This window comes from Leptopilina heterotoma, unplaced genomic scaffold (genome assembly GCF_015476425.1).
Source record: "Leptopilina heterotoma isolate Lh14 unplaced genomic scaffold, ASM1547642v1 Lhet_142, whole genome shotgun sequence".
In the NCBI taxonomy this organism is placed as follows: Eukaryota; Metazoa; Arthropoda; class Insecta; order Hymenoptera; family Figitidae; genus Leptopilina; species Leptopilina heterotoma.
The window spans coordinates 409,847-427,443 of NW_025110861.1; the positions used below are offsets into that span (position 1 = coordinate 409,847).

General features: G+C 29.8%; 2 protein-coding genes across 2 annotated transcripts; one reads left to right on the forward strand and one right to left on the reverse strand.

Moving 5' to 3' along the window:
* Window positions 1–144: 144 nt before the first annotated feature.
* LOC122498121 (NF-X1-type zinc finger protein NFXL1) lies at window positions 145–13,329 on the forward strand. The gene is made up of 5 exons (XM_043605703.1): window positions 145–591; window positions 7,877–8,152; window positions 8,303–8,415; window positions 8,773–10,474; window positions 12,105–13,329. Exons 2-5 carry the CDS (start codon window positions 7,895–7,897, stop codon window positions 12,528–12,530), a joined length of 2,499 nt encoding a protein of 832 aa, XP_043461638.1. The 5' UTR covers window positions 145–591; window positions 7,877–7,894; the 3' UTR covers window positions 12,531–13,329.
* A 151-nt stretch (window positions 13,330–13,480) lies between these two features.
* On the reverse strand, window positions 13,481–17,469 carry LOC122498122. The gene is made up of 6 exons (XM_043605704.1): window positions 17,321–17,469; window positions 17,129–17,243; window positions 15,426–15,593; window positions 14,917–15,214; window positions 14,331–14,593; window positions 13,481–13,930 (listed from the first exon to the last, which is right to left on the reverse strand). Exons 1-6 carry the CDS (start codon window positions 17,378–17,380, stop codon window positions 13,575–13,577), a joined length of 1,260 nt encoding a protein of 419 aa, XP_043461639.1. The 5' UTR covers window positions 17,381–17,469; the 3' UTR covers window positions 13,481–13,574.
* Window positions 17,470–17,597: the final 128 nt, after the last annotated feature.

Here is a 17,597-nt window from a genome sequence, read left to right on the forward strand (position 1 = left end):
TACAGAGTGTGGAAACCAGAGCATAAAACTATGAATTTTGAAGTTCAGCCAATCAACATTCAGAATTCCCCTAGCCCAACCAACCACGTTTCGTACTTTCAGAGCGCTCAGAGTGTCAACGTCGAAAACACCCAATACCGACTGTCGACTGTGTGTAAAATTTACTCGAAAAAATCTTCAGAGTTTGTTTACATACGAATGCGGTATTTATGTTTACATAAAACCGGTGTAGTATTTTCATTAGTTGCTTATATTCTATATAAAAATAATAACGATAAAATTCTTTAATTACTACTGATCTTTATTGTGCTTCGCTAAAAGTGGAGAGATTCGATTTAAAATCATTTTACACATAAAGAAACCCAACCTTTTTGTCAGTGTATAAACACATAGTATACTAACCACTTTTTGTTGACTGGTTGCAAACTTCTGTAATTTTGACAATTGATCCTTTTTCTTGTTTTCCTAACATTAAGAATAATAATGAGTGCATAAAATAACAGTCAGTTAATAATAGTGATTTTTAATAAGAAGATTATATTTTCCGAAGAGAAGAACGAGAAGAAATTTAACGATTATTTATACTCGCAGGTAAATTCCGTTATGCAAACATAACCTAATTTTCATAATTGATAATTATAATGATTATAATAATATAATATTAAAAATATTGTGATAATAATCTAGACGATCTAGACTATGTTTCTAATAAAATATATTTTTTTTAACATACCAATATGAATGTAGGAAAATTCAATTAATTTTTTTGGCTTAACAATACATTTCTAATTAGGTAATCACAATTATTTTTTCAATTATTTAATATTATTTTTAAAAGAATTAAATTTATAATTTGGAAAATAATTTTTTCTTGGGAAATAGATTTTTTCTTAGAAATTAATATTTTTTCTTGTCGTACGACACGTGAAAATAAAAATTGATTTTAAAAATTAAAATCCATTTATATTTCATTATCTATTTTCATTATTTTTATTTTATAATTATAATTAATGCCGACCATTAACGAAATATTATTAATCAGATTTTCAAGAATGAATTATCTTGTCAAAATTTCAATTATCATTAAAATAATAAACTAAATTTATTTAATAAATTAATTAATAGATTTAATTATAAAATTATTAAATAATTTTAAAATAACTAAAATTCCTATCTGAAATTTAATTATTTTCAAAATTTTAATAAAATAAATAAAATTCCATACCTAATTATAAAATTATTAAATAATTTTAAAATAACAAAATTCCTATCTGAAATTTAATTATTTTTAAAATTTTAATAAAATAAATAAAATTCTATACAAAATTTCAAGTATTTAAAAAAAAATTTCCTCTATCCAATGACTTTTAATATATTTACTATTTTAATAAAATTTTTCAAAATAATCCAATTATTTAAAAAAAATTTTTGATAAAATTCTTAGCAAAAATTCAATTATTTTCAAAAATAATAAAAATTCCACAGGAATTCAATTATTTATAAATTTCTTCGCAATAATTCCATTATATTAGTTTCATATATAATTATAATAAAATTCTTTATTGGAAATCAATTATTTTCATAAATAATAAAATTATTTTTTGTAATTCAATTTTAATCGAATTCTTCGAAAAATTGTTTATTAAAATTCGTCAAAAGAATTCAATTATCTAAAATTTTTGTTGTTAAAATTCCTTATGAAAATTCTATTAAACAAAGATTCAATTATTTATTTTTGTATTTAAATAATTGAATTCTTGTAGAACTTTCTAATAAAAATGGATTTAAAAATTAATTTGGGTTTAAATTTCAGATAATAATTGAATATCAAAAGCATTATTACATGAATTTTTAAAAATAATTGAATTTTGCCTTTGCAAAATTAAACTTTTTCAAAAAAATTAATTCTACAGAATTTTTAGTTAAAAGTATGAAAAAAATTAAAACTTTTAACTAACAATTATGTAGAATTCATTTTTTTGAAAAAGTTTAATCGAAATTTTTAATAATTATTTCAAGTTTTTATTTCCTTATGTATTTTTAATTGAAGAATTTTCGAATAATCGACATTTTTTAAAATTGAATTGTAAGCAAATGGATTTGAATATTCTCAATAAGAACTTTTTCAAAAATTATTAAAAATAATTAATTTAAAGAAGAATTTTAGTTAAAAAAATTCTAGAAAAGTAATAAATGAATTGAAATGATGAAAGTAATTTTGAAGAAATTTAATTTTTTTATCTACCTTCCATTGGATCAAAATTTTCCATTTTAGAAATAATTTTGAAGAAGTTGAAATGATTTTATCACTCGGTCATCGGTCTTCTTTAATTATTATACATATAATGTTGCTGAATTTCAAAAATTTTTGAATTTGAAATTTTTGAAAATCTCAATTCCTATGGAAAAATAATAATATTAAATATTTATCTAAGAATATAATTTATTAATGTTTTCGAATATTTTACAATTATTAAAGAAATTCGTAAATAAATGTAATAGAACATTATTTTGAGTAATTTAATTATTTTGAAAGTGAATGAGAATGTTCTATAACAAATATTGAAAGTCCAAAGACATTTGAACTAAAATTTTATTTTTACTATAAGATGTGTATTGCTTTATTATATTTATAATAAAGCATTTAATATTTTATTTATTATATTTATAGAATGTATATTTTCTAAATTACTGTATTTTTAATGATTGTCCTCCTTGTTTTTACTTTTTATTCTATTTTAATGTTTTATGATTATGTTGCTGAGTTAATGCGTTCTGCGGCATTGATACATTTTTTGTACTAATTTTATTTGAACCAGTATGACAAATTTTAGCACTCCATGTTGAAAAGTTTAAATGTTAGGGGGTTTAAATAATATAAGTACAAGTCCTTGTACATAGAAGCTTTTTGAATAATTATATTTAACGGTGTTGCGCAATTTCAAACAGTGGTCGCGCTTTTTAAAAATGGCTGCTTGAACGTAAACATAATTTGAAAAGGATTTTTCTCCCAATTTGGACAATTATTGCAAAATAGGGAAAAATACCAGTGCTGCCCTCTGGTGGTAATTTTATGGATCGCGCATTTGTTTAACTTTTTCCTATTTTACTTTCTATCGTTGTAAATCTAAACAAATCTTTTACTTCTTGCGCGCAAATGAAAGATAAAATATTCAGGATATCTTGTATTTTCTCCGATTTTGCAATAACTGCCCGAATTGGGAGAAAAATCATTTTCAAATCAAGTATACATTTGAGCAGCCATTTTTAAAAGGCGATCACTGCGGAACACCATTAAAGAAGTCGTTTACAGGTTTTATAATATTATGCGCGTTGCCTAAATTAGGCTAATTCTTTTAATTTTCATTGTGCACAAATTTCAAAACAAACAAATAGTTACCCTGGTGATGACACAATTCCTATAATTGAGAACATGAAAATTTTCCTACTATTAAAAATTTATCTTTAAAATGATACAATCTAGTAAAGAAAAGAATAATGTCAACTTTAATTGCAAAAAAGCAGATTTCATTTGGATAGGGTAAAACTTGATACTTGTCTCTGTTTCTACAATAATAATATCTCTCTTAATGTTTTTTGAAACGAAGAAATGTTTGATAATTGGAAGACAATTTTCAAACATGAAAAATATTAGAAGAATATTTGTTAAAAATACAATTTTTAGTATCTCCTTGTACATCAAACGTCTAATAATTGCAAGCATTATAGTCACTGTACAAGTCTACAAGTATAAGGAAAGTTGAGTAAATTCATTTATCTAACAGCAACGTCAAATGTTGGTAAAGTTGTAAGAACAGAGTCGAATTCTCTCACAAACGAAATCCGTTTAATTTCCCGTCAAAAGAAAAACATGATGAAGTCTTTAAGAAATAGTTTGTGTTTTCTACTCTTTAGTGTAGTTATTCTGGGTGTGTCAGAAAGGAGTAATTACACTTTTGGATTAATAAGATACCTAAAGGAAAAATCTAAACTCTACCAGGTAATGTTTATAATTGATGATCAATTTCTTGCAAATGCAGAAACCAATGCTGACACACAACTTCTTCGTGATGTTTCTAAACACTTTCCATCATTGAGCATGAGTTTACATCAAGCCGAAAATGATCTGGAAAAATACTTTTCATTACGACTGAAAATTCCTAGAAGAACGACATTGTTTGTTTTTATTCTTCATAGATCAAAACAAGTAAACTTACGTCAAGTAACCACTGCACTCGATAAACTAAGAGATTTGTCCTATGGACATTCATATCCTAAATGTTTAATCAACTTCTCAAACCAAAGAAAGGCCTATTCTTACGAGAATATGCTAAAATCACTATATGGCACAAAGATATGCTAGACATTTCTGTACTAGACACTTTGTTTGAAAATCAAACATGGCAAGCGAAGAATGTGAACAAAATGGTTTCCTAACAAATTATTGGACCTCCATGGAAAAAGTATAAAACTAATGTTGCTTACTACAAGTGGTGTAATTTCAAAGAACAAATACATTGAAATCCTAAAATTCAGAGACTACATTATGCAATCAATGCATTGTAGAATTATACATGTGATCAACAAAAGTCCAACACCAGATTTAAAATTACTTAGTAGGGCAGGAGTAGAAATGGCGATAAATTTCATTATGATTGGACTACCGAATTCTACGACTATAAGCCAACCACTGCGTATCATATCGTTTAGTACAGCGAAGGCAGTGATTGAAGATGTAACAAGTAAAACTCGTAGTGCAGAAGTCTCTCAGGAATTCATTTACATGGTTGCTGCTACAACTGTTGCTATTGCTGTCATTAAAATCACAACGATGCTCCTACAATTTAGCAGAAGAACTTGGAACACTTTCAACATCAGTCAAATTATAATAGGAATGTCTGTAGTCAACGAACCAAGAAAATTAGCAGAAAGAATAGTTTTTGGCTCCTTCATGTTGAGCTGCATGGTCTACTCTGGTTATTTATTCTCAGTGATTTTGGACATAAATTTCCGGAACGCGCCTCAGATTACAACTCTCGAAGAATTGGCAAACTCGTCATTAACGCCAATGCTCAATTCTTTCACAAATGATTCAATATCAGGAAGCCCTCTTGCTCACATTCGAAAACTAGCATCAAAATCTGTAAGGGTACCTGGTTCTGGATTTAACTCTGAATGTCTGGAATACTTGCTCAAGAACAGAAACGTTTCTTGTATACTGATTGATGCTGAACGTGCATTAAAGGTATTTAAAAATGTAACTCAAGAAGTTTCCTTCAAAGTACTTGAGGAGTCTATCGTGTACTTCCCAAAATCGTGGGTATCAAGAGATGGATCACCTTACATCGATCGTTTTAACGAAATAATTCTGAATGCCTTTGATCATGGTTTCTTGCAAAAATTGTTTTTTGGTGATAGCATGCCAAAAATCAATAAAGTTTCATCTCCTGAAATAATTGATAAGGAAAAATTGCTGTTGGTTCTCTTCTACGTACTGACAATTGGATTCACTTTGGCTACAATCGTTTTTTTAGTAGAAATTTTGAACAATTTCATTTGGAGGAAAACGAAACAAGTTTGGAGAAATTATTTCAACTTTTTCTAGGAAAAAAGTTGTGCTTGAGAGTCGTCTAGAGAAAACGTTGATGGATGTGGTTATTTTTCGAAATTAACCTTTCTAAAACTAAATGTCAAAGAAACTTTTCCATTCAAATTCAGCAATTACTACTTATATCCTTCAATATAGTAAAATTTATCTAAAAGTAGAAGAGTGTTGATTCCTCTTAGAAAGAAACAGTTGATTTGATATTATAAAATAAAAGAAAGACTTTTACTTTATTGTATAATATTATAATTCTTTTTTGGTAAATAACAGGACAAAATTTTTGTGACTTTTTTTATGTAAAGAACATTGAATTCAGTAAAATAATTTATTAAAGAAACGAAATAGTTTTATTGATTAAATAAATATATTAATTAATGTATATTTTTCATATTATTAAAAGAAAATTAACCGAAAAAGCTTTATCGGTAACACCGAGTTCGTTAAGATTCTCTAGAATTGAGAAAATAGTAATTAAATCGGATAAAAATTTGGCTAATATAGTAAAATCTCTAGTTTTTCTAATTAAAGATGTTTTCTTGTTAAAAGTAAAAGAATTTATTATAAACTGTATGTTGCATTATTTATCACTATTGTTAATCGTTTGCAGAGATAAATTTTATTACATAATCACATGTCTGTAATAACCAATTGTTTGTTGAATAAAATCTGTAATTTAATGAAAGAATATTCTATTCTTCGATTGTCTTGAAAATTTCTTACTTTTTTAATATCCCATATTTTTTATTATTTATTTTTCTAATCGTTATTTCTATGATTAAAAAAAATTCTCCACTTTTTATTATTACTTATAATAAACATAGTATTTTTTTCGGATCTCTGTCCATATCTGAAGTTAGTTGTATATGCTTTTGTTTTCTTTCTAGGTTTGACACAAAAATCTGTTTTTTCAAATAAAAGTAAATCTATTTTCTGAAGGTTATGTTTTTCCGTCATTCAAGCTTCCATAGGATCTAAAATCAACTAAGCTGAATTTGTATTTAAAATCGCATATTTCCATTAAAACAACACTAGAGGTTTTTTTGTAATTAAAAAATAAACTGACAGAATTGAAAGGAGTTTTTTTCAGTACTGAATTAATTTTTTAAAGAAGATAACATTTTTAGGATATATTTTATCTGGAAATAGTATAAGACCTAATTCAGATAAAAGAAAAGCAATTCATGATTTTCCGCGACCAAGAAATTTAAAAGAATTAAGAGGACTTTTAGGCTTAATTAATTATTATACAAAATTTGCTAAAAATCGTGCCAGAAATTTTTCCCCAACTCCAATTATTAAAAACCGGAAATAGATGGCAATGGAATTCTTCTAAAGAGGAAGCATTTAATCGTGTGAAATTTCTATTTTGTGAATATACTATTCTTAGTTACCCTGACTTATCTAAATCATTCTATTTACAAACAGACATAAGCGACGCAGTGATAGGATCCGTTTTATACCAGTTAGACGAAGACGCACAATACCTATATCTACAGCTTTCGCGAGTCGTACGTTGAATGCACTTGTGATCTTATGGAGCTTAATAAAATTTCGATCGTATATTTTCCGTACTCGCGTGAATAATATAACAGACCATAAGGCACTGTCTTTTGTAAAATCGTGTAAACTACTAAGCGGTAGGGACACCAATGGAAGCGTTCACAAATGATGTAACGTTTTGGGGGTAGGGGGGGGGGTATATATTAAAGGTGACACAATGTATTTTTCACATATGAAATTGCGTGGCAGAGGGAGGGGAGCAAATCACAATATTTGCTGATTAGACTTACTATAGTCCGTTAATACAACTTTTAACTTAATAAAGACAAAAATCCTTTAGAAAAGACGAAGCCAAAACATCGAGAGAGTAAAAGGCGAACTTACGTGATTATAACGATGTGCCTCGATGCTCATAATTGTCCTTACGCTGGTATTGATATTGTTAAGGCGCTAGCACAGCTCCTACTGCCTGCCTGCCTGCCTGCAGGTTGACATGGTAACACATAAGAGTAAGAGAGTCAGAAAATTCAAATTAAATGTTTTTTCTCTCTCACTCTTATGGCGCCTGCGCAGGCAGGCAGGCAGTGAGGTGAGAGTGTACCTTTACCTTACGGTGAGAAATGACAATTATGCAGGAATATTCAAATCGAGAACAAGCCGGTGGATCGACAATTATTGTTATTAAGAATAATGGTTTTGTTCGTTATTCATCATAATAAAAGTAGTTTAATTTTGAACCACTATTAAAAACTCTATTAATAATTGTTACAGGTGGAGATTGTGGGAAAAATGAAAAAATTTAAACGAGCTCAGGCTGAGAATCGGGCAGCAATTGAAAAGCATTTAGAATCAAATGAATTTTTAGATTCCTCGAGTGAGGAAGAGGATAGCGGAAATGTCTTAGACGAAGCCGTAGGCAAAGTTTTATCCTCATACCAAGTTGAAGGTGGTGATACGGAAAAAACTTTGTCTTATTTGAGCGAAGTTTTGCAGTCAGGAGGAGCCATTTGTTTAATCTGTATCTCATCAGTTAAAAAGACAGACGCGGTAAAAATATTTTTGAAAACATTCGAATCATTGTTTTATTTTTTAAAGCTTTGAATACGTTAACGGGACTATATTTATTGCTCTGATAATTCTGCTTTCAAAATGTTTTCACACCTTACAATATTAATAATTTTAAAATTTATATTTTAGATATGGAATTGTTATGAATGTTTTACTTTCATGCATTTACCATGCATTCAGCATTGGATTCGTGATAGTTTAACTTATAAACGGGAGAAGGGAATCAATCCTCAGTGGGCTTGGTATGTCATTTTAAAGTTTCTTCATAAGTAGAATAAAAAAAATTCTTAAGGGGGACCCCGGTTGTAACGTGAAAACTGCCTATTATAGATTGTCATTCGGAGAAAAATGCGTTTAAAGTTTCGACTTATTTTTTTATTAAGAGATGAAATTATTTTGATATTTTAAGTCCAATGTTCACTGTTGAAGTAAGATTTGCTTCTTGTATTATCTCTAGTCCCCTGAAAATCAAAATTCAGAAATACCTGAATGAAGAACAACAGAAGAATACGATTTTTTGAAAGTTACAACTGGTTACCTCCTAAGATATTCATTGTTAAACGTTAGATGCATATAGTAAGTTTGAAATTATCTTATAGTCCAAAGTGCCGGACGGAATACAAAGAAAATGAAATTCCAACAAAGTATACATGCTTTTGTGGAAAGTCGATCGATCCTCCCTATCAACCATGGTCGATTCCTCATTCCTGTGGTGAGGCATGTGGCAAGTACCTTCAGCCGAACTGTGGACACAAATGTCTACTTCTCTGCCATCCGGGACCTTGTCCACCGTGTCCAAAAACCGTCACTGTCAAGTGCTTTTGCGGTAAGCAACCAGCACGGCCTCGTCGATGCAACATGAAGGAATGGAGCTGTGGAAGCATCTGCTGTAAGAAATATAAATTATGCGCTCACAGTTGTCAGAAAGATTGTCACAGAGGCGATTGTCCACCATGTACTGAAATTGTACTCGCTTCATGCAACTGCCAAGCTGAAAGTGAACCTCGACCCTGCAACGAATCTATTTGGTTTTGTGACAAGCCTTGTGGTCAACGATTCCCATGCAATGTCCACTTTTGCGAAAGTCTTTGTCACAAAGCTGGCGACTGTGCGGGATGTCCGGTTGAAAAGAATCGCACCTGTCCTTGTGGCAAGAAAAAGTACTCCGTCTCCTGTAAACAGCAGCAAGTTCCCACTTGTGGAGATACTTGCGGAAAACTTCTAGACTGTGGTCAACATTTTTGTAACATGAGATGTCACACTGAGAAATGTGGACAGTGTCTGGAAGTGGTGATGAAAACCTGTCGCTGTGGCAGTTACCAAAAGGAAATAGCCTGCACGAAGGACTTTCACTGTAACAAAAAGTGCACCCAATGGAGACTCTGCGGTAGGCATCATTGCAACAAAAAATGTTGCGACTGCCTGATTAAGAATACGTTCAACACTTGCGAGAAGGTTTGCGACAATCAATTAAACTGCCAGAAGCACAAATGCGCTGCGCCCTGTCACAGCGGTCCATGTTATCCTTGCACTAGAATTGATGTAATTCAATGCAGATGCGGAAGCAGCAAAATCACCGTTCCCTGCGGATCTGTCAAGAGAATCAAACCACCAAATTGCAACAAACTTTGTAAAATTCCACCAGTCTGCCATCATCCAAAACGCGAATCGCACAAATGTCACCGAGGCGCTTGTCCTCCTTGCAAGAAAATTTGCGGCCTCGTTGACAAAAGATGTGGACATTCCTGTCCTGCAATTTGTCACACGAAAGTTTGGACGAAAGTCAAGATTAATGGAGATGTGCAACCCACTGCCCCCTGGGATAATAATCGGAAGGAGCATTGGAAAATGAAGACACTGCCTTGTCCTCCCTGTGAAGTCTCTGTTATGGTTACTTGCCTTGGAGGTCATGAAACTTTACCCTGGCCTTGTCACAAGGCAATTCCCAGCTCATGTTTGAGGGAATGTGGACGGCTACTGACTTGTACAAATCATAATTGTGAGAAACTTTGTCATAAAGTGGATGTGGACGAAAATGACGAAAACGATGACGATGATGTGACTAATGAAGATAAATGTATGGTTTGTGAGAAACCTTGCGTCTTTCCTAGACCAAAGGGTTGTACTCATTCCTGCATGAAAGTTTGCCATCCGGCTCCCTGCAATCCTTGTAAACAACTGGTTCGAGTTGGATGTCATTGCGGTATTAATTTCCTCTACAAACGATGCACTGAACTCACTTCAGCGAATAAACAGCAGAAGGATGAAATTTTGAGATGCGGTAACCAGTGTCCTAAAAATGTGAGTACAAAATTGATACTAAATGTTACATCTTATTTAGAACCAATATTGTGGTTATTTATTATTCCAACTATTAGTAATGCTATCTAGATGTTTTTGTTACAACCACTTGTTAAAGATGAAAATTTTAGACTGACTTGTACGAAGCACTATTTCTTAATTTGAGACTTATATTACTGACGACTACATCTTATGACTACATTTTCTTGATTGACTTGCTGTTGATGGTCTGGCCCTTTTTATACCAAAATTTGTCTATGCATTTTTAAAAATGTACACTAACCCATGTGGGACGCATGATTATTCCCCAAATGCCATTTTTCCGAAATGTCATTTTACCGAACTACACTTTTGCGAATAGTCATTTTTGCGAAAAGCCAATTTTGCGAATTGTCATTTTTGCGAATGGTTATTTTTACGAATTGTCAATTTTCCGAAAAGTCATTTTTGCGAATCGCCATTTTTACGAATTGTCAATTTTTCGAAAAGTCATTTTTGCGAATTGTCATTTTTACGAAAAGACATTTTTGTGAAATGTCATTTTTGCGAAAAGTCATTTTTACGAATTGCCATTTTTGCGAATTGTCATTTTTGCGAAAATTCCTATAGTAAACTTGTATGCATATATAGATTCACTATAGGAATTTTCGCAAAAATGACAATTCGCAAAAATGATATTTCTCAAAAATGACAATTCACAAAAATGACTTTTCGGAAAATTGACAATTCGCAAAATGGCGATTCGCAAAAATGACAATTCGTAAAAATAACTTTTGGCCAAAATGACAATTCGTAAAAATGTCGATTCGGAAAAGTGACAATTTGCAAAAATGACTTTTCGGAAAATTGACAATTCGCAAAATGGCGATTCGCAAAAATGACAATTCGTAAAAATAACTTTTGGCAAAGATGACAATTCGTAAAAATGTCGATTCGGAAAAGTGACAATTTGCAAAAATGACATTTCTCAAAAATGACAATTCGCAAAAATGTCAATTCGCAAAAATGACTTTTCGCCAAAATAACTAATCGTAAAAATGACAATTCGCAAAAATGACTTTTCGGAAAATTGACAATTCGTAAAAATGGCGATTCGCAAAAATGACAATTCGCAAAAATGACTTTTCGGAAAATTGACAATTCGTAAAAATGGCGATTCGCAAAAATGACAATTCGCAAAAATAGCTTTTCGAAAAAATGACAATTCGCAAAAGTGACATTTCTCAAAATTGGCTTTTCGCAAAAATGACTATTCGCAAAAGTGCAGTTCGGTAAAATGACATTTGGGGAATAATCATGCGCCCCAACCCATGTATTTTTGGAAATGTACACTAAGCCGTGCATTTTCGGAAACGTACACCAAGCCATGCATTTTCGGAAATCCATTGTTGTAAGAACACTTGTGGTGACTCAGCTATTAGATCGCATGTGTCTCATTCCATATGAGTTATTTTTATTACCTTTTTGTTATTATTTGTTATTACGATTCGGTTATTATTTCTTCCAAATAGACAAAAACGATTTTAGACAAAAAACGGTCACACAAGTGGGCCGAAGGTTTTAAATGAATTGACAAATAAAAATTCAAGTTTATGGGCTATGAGAAATGTTATTCTATTGTATTTTACAGTACTCTTGTGGGCATCGTTGTGTAGATATTTGCCATTCTGGACCCTGTTTAAAGGAGGAATCCTGCAATAAAAAAGTCAAGGTCTGGTGTAAGTGTAAAAGGCTTAAGAAAGATTTTTCATGTATTCAAATTCGTAAAGGCAATGGAATCGTGAAGTGTGACGATGTTTGTCAGAAAATAAAAGATGAATTAGAGAAAGCTAGGGAATTAGAAATTGCGAAAAAGAATAAGGAGGAGGAACTGAAAAATCAAAGAGAAATAGAAATGTTTGAAAAGAAATTTAAACCAAAACGAAAAATGAAAGATCGATCGCATCTTAACGATAAATCAAAGTCTGGCTCAAGAAATTGGACAAGATATGGAATTTTTGCTATGGTAGTCCTACTAATTGCATTTGCGATCACGCACTATTTTTTAAAAATTTAATTTAAAGAATCGAATGCGAACATTTTATTTAAATTCTAGAAATTTATGACACTTTATTAAAGATACAAAAGTGATATTTAATTATTTTCAAACTGCTTGGTTCTTGATGTGAAATTTCAAACCTTAATAACAAATTTTTTATTTTTTTTTATAAATGATTGCTCTAGTGAAGTTTTATTAGTGCATTGAATTTTTAAATTACGTACATTTAAGCTCTTGAAATCGTTTTTCGGAGATTATACATTTTTTTAAGACTGTGATACAGAAAATCGTCCGATTCATCATGCTTTTCACTGACTTCTCCGTAAAAACAAAGTCTTCATTTTAGAAAAAAGTGATTGCATCAAAAAGTTTTGAAGTCTTTTTAATTTTGTAAAACTAACATCGGATTCGAAATCAGTGACCCCGAAAACCAAGTAACAAGTTTCAATTCAATCTGATAAATTTGAAAAAATTATCCTCCATATTAGAACCGCCATTTTGAATTTCGAAAAACTGACCTAGGATTAGTTCTTAGTGACTCCAAAAACTTACTAAAGTGCTCTTGATTAATAATTTTCTTAATTAGAAAAATGTATGCGCAGGCACAGTGCCTATAAATACTGATAAATAGCTACAAAATTGTTTTGCACCGATAATTATTAGCTTAAGTTTAAAAAGCCTAAAAATAAGAACAAACGCAAACAAAGGTCCATTTATACATTTCAAAAGCACGTATTTTTACAGTGTTCCAAAAAGTTTTGTATCACAGTGTGTGCTTTATAATCAAGTAGACAAATTTTGCTACAACTTTAACATCTTAGAAAAATATGGTTTTTTAGAATAAAATGAAGACTTTGTTCTTACAGTACTGAATCGAGTGTGAAAAACTAATAAAATACTAGAAGTGTCGTAAAATATTTTAAATTTTTTAATATAAAATCACGTTTCCAATTTTATAAAGCACAATATTGTAAATATAAATATATTTTCCTTCAGATTTTTACAAAGTTTTGCCTACAAATTTTTGAATAAGAATTGAGATTTTTTTTTCAATTGTAAACTTTAATTTTTCTTTTTCTGTACATTTTTCTTAGCAGTCGTGTGAAGAAATATATTTAAGAAAACTCCGGCTGCAATAATTGTTATTGTCAGCATTAAAGTAATGTACTCGACCCTATTGTCAAAAGGTGTTCCACAAATTGTATAATATTCGCCAATTTTTCCAACTGGTGGTTTCCCATCAGGTAGACATGACCAACCGAAATACGATTCATCATAATCTGTAACGCACAAGTATTTCCGTTTGTAAAGCGTTTGTCCAAATGCAGTTTTCATAGACACGTTTTTATCACACGGTCCAATTGGTTCATGCAATCCTTTTGAGATTTCCGCTTCGGGATTGCCAATAAGAGCCATTCCTGTATTAATAAATAAACTTATATTTATACAACAGAATAAAGTTTGTAAAAAGATGTATGGGTATCCAGACATATATTTAAAGACATATTTAGAGTGAAGGTTTTTTTAAAAGTAAACTGTGAAATTTACAATGCTCGATATAATTAAAAATTCAATGAAAGTCATTACACAGGAAGTTGATTTTCTTGTATAAATCTTTAAAAATTTTACCGTAAATGAAAGTAAAAATATTCAAAATTCCGGCTGATTCTTTTACGATCAATATTTGAATTGAGATAAAACTTTGTTGCAAATAAAGTTTAACTTCTAACCGACATTTTTAAATACGTTTCTAGCTCCAATACCGTTAATTTTATAAGTAGAATTACTTAAATGAATTAAATAACATTCCAAACTTACCAAAGAATATTAAATAATAAATTGCCAAGTAGAAGAGAATTAAATAATCTTGAATGTTCCGTGAGTGCTGAGGTAGAGTTTTTAGACTTAAAAGGCCGCTGAATATTATAACGACATAAATTGCGAGTAGTAGATGATAAGTTACTTCGGAATGTAAATTGTAAATATCGTGTAAAATATGGTAGTTTGGTATGAATAATAGTACACCAGTGGGCATTCCCAAACATGAGGCTATTAGAGTGCAAAGTAATTCCTTACAAAATCTGTAAAGAAAAAAAACAATCTTTTACACTTATCAAAACCAAAGTTCTTTTTAATTCCAAAGCAAGCATAATTTTTAAGGGTTTAACTATCTGTTATTAAATTATTATGTTTGGTAGGTTTTAACTATGCAAAGGCATTAAAACTTACTACAAATACATATTCGTTTTGTGAAAAATCTTTTAAATAAAGTTTAATTTTTAATTTTCTTTTATATTTAAACCTGAATTGGACGTCAACTGAATTCATTTAAAAATGGATTTGGTGCCGCAAAGAGTACAAGAGAATAAAGAAAAATTTTAGAGACTGATTAGTGAATAATTACGGTCCAGATTTTCTTGGATCATTGTTCTTAATTATGAATCGTCTCGTAAAACGAAACCAGAACATAAATCCCGCAGCGAAGGTAGCGTGGAAATAATAAGAATTCCATGGAACGTGATAATGACGATCGAAAATATTCGGATCCGTATCATGCCATGTCCAATGTACAAATTTAACGGACATCACATCGTAAGGATAGTCCAATAAATTAACCATCAATCCAACTGCAAATGGCTCACTCCACGGGGGTAATTTTAGTTTATCAATTGTAATAGCTGCAGTGTATATAAAAACAGCGTCTGAAAATTAGATGACATTGAGTTTCAATTCTGTTTGTTCAATTTAGAATTTTTTTTATAGAATATGGATATTTTAAGAAAAAAATTAAAATTCAAGTTGTATTATACTTAGTTGTATATTATTTTTATAAGGAATATAACTAGTAGTATTTGAAGTAAAGTCTATGACGACGACAAGACACTTAAGAATCATCGATTATACTGTGCCTACAAAGAAATATTATATGCAGTGGCAAACGTTGTCCTAGAAGCATAATCGGAGTTGGTGAATGCCAAAAATTGTCAATATCCGGAAGATTGTAGCAAATTATTTCTACTACTAATCCATGGCAAATCACTCCAATCCATAATTGAATAAATCGACCCTTAGACTTGAGTGCTGAAAATGATTTGTTATTTTTGATTAATCTAGAAAAATATCGTTTTGCGTGTGAAATATTTACAGTTAATTTACAACCGGAAAAAAGTAATTTTACATTAAGAGGAATTTTTTAAAATATGTATTAAAATTAGAGATGTTCTCTAAAATAAATATTACTTTTTTGAGGGTGTAAAATTTTATAATATTGTAGTTTTTAATGTTTATTCATAATAAGGTCCCCAACCGCCTAATTAAAAAATATTTTAAATATTCTAGAGTAATAAATATCACAAGTTTTATTTATTTTTTATTTCAAGTGTGCTATTAAATAATCAATTGTAAGTGAAACATTTTCAGTCGCCTCACTCGGAATAAAATAGAACTTTTACACATCGAAAAAATATAACAATTGATTATGATTCGCTTTTTAAAGTTGATTGTTGATAATAATTTACAAGAACCGTCATCTGACATAGTGATCGAATTTTAAAAAACGTTAAATTTAATTAAATTGAGAATTTCGAAAAGGTCTCTACACAGGTTTTTAAAATTTTACAAGAGATATGAAGAATTGATTTTAAGCAGCTTTATAAGTTAAAAGAACCAGAATTTCTTTAATAATTACTAGCTATTAGGCTACAAAGAAATATATTAATTTCATATTAATTCTCGTTCGAATAATCAAATAAAATGGTTTCTTTAAGATTTTTCGCTGCCGATTAGAAAGAAGTTAGATTTCAAAAATTCAAAATGGTGGATCTAAGATGACGGATGAGCTTTGTAGAAATTCATTTAATTCGCTTGAAAATTATCACTGAGGTTATTTTAGGACTCTGATTACGAACATAACTGTGAGCTGACTTTGAAAAAAATAAAAACTTTAATTTTTACTATATGTTATCTTTATTATAAATAACTAGCAATTTATTATTAACTTGAACGCCATATTAGATCCGACATTTTAGTTCTTGTAAAATATGATACTTACTATAAATTGAAAAACAAACTATTATCAATTATACGAAACATATATAAAACGTTAAATTTAATTGCAATGTGTGATTTAAAATATAGATTAAAATTAAAAATAATTTTTATTTGAGTTTATATATTTAACTTGTTTATTCTATTTGTAAATAGAAATTAAATATCTTCTGTACTTGAAAAATCATTTCAGACAATTTCAGAAAAGGTAATTAAATTTTAATAAGAAATTAATAAGAATTATTATTTTATACATTAATTATTAAATTTATTATTAATTAATAAGAACTTTTTTAACAGAATATTACAGCGTTCCAATGCAATAACTCGTTTTGTAGTGCGCATGTACGTCCACTTAGCTATAGCGAATGGCTCAAATGAAGGACTAGGAGTCCTCGAAAGAGTTATTGCATTGGAATTTGGAACTCTCATTTAATAGAATTTAACTTAGTAACCAAAATAAGTTTTCTCAATCAGATTTTACGAATTTCTTTATTTAAAATAAGAAACTTAATTATTTAAGTTGGGTTTTAGTAGTATTGTGAAATAATATTTTTCGTGTGCGTTACCGTGATAAAAAGTGATAAGTCCACCGACGATAAATAATGTAGAAACTATGAAATATGTAGGCTGTGCCCGCCACAGTGTGTGTACGTCGTTATAAGTGACAAACCAGTTCCAAAACTTGTAAATAAAACCAATTTATTAATTAAATAGTTAACCAATTATTCCCCCTCTGATATGTGGTAGAAATTACTTACTCCATCGAATTTTAATTTTGATTTAATTTCCCCTAAACTAGATAAGGATTTTGAATCCATCCTTTAAAAAAAATATTTTTGCCACTGATGCTTCTTCAATAACGCAGGATGAGACTAATTGATATTTTATTTTAGCATCATTGAACTTTGATTTATTATTTAATCTCTTTCGACTTTTTATCTTCCTTACAATTTGATACTTTAGATACAGATAAGAAAATTGAAGAGATTACACAATGTTTTTTTTTTTGTTATTTATTTAGCTTGGAACCACAAT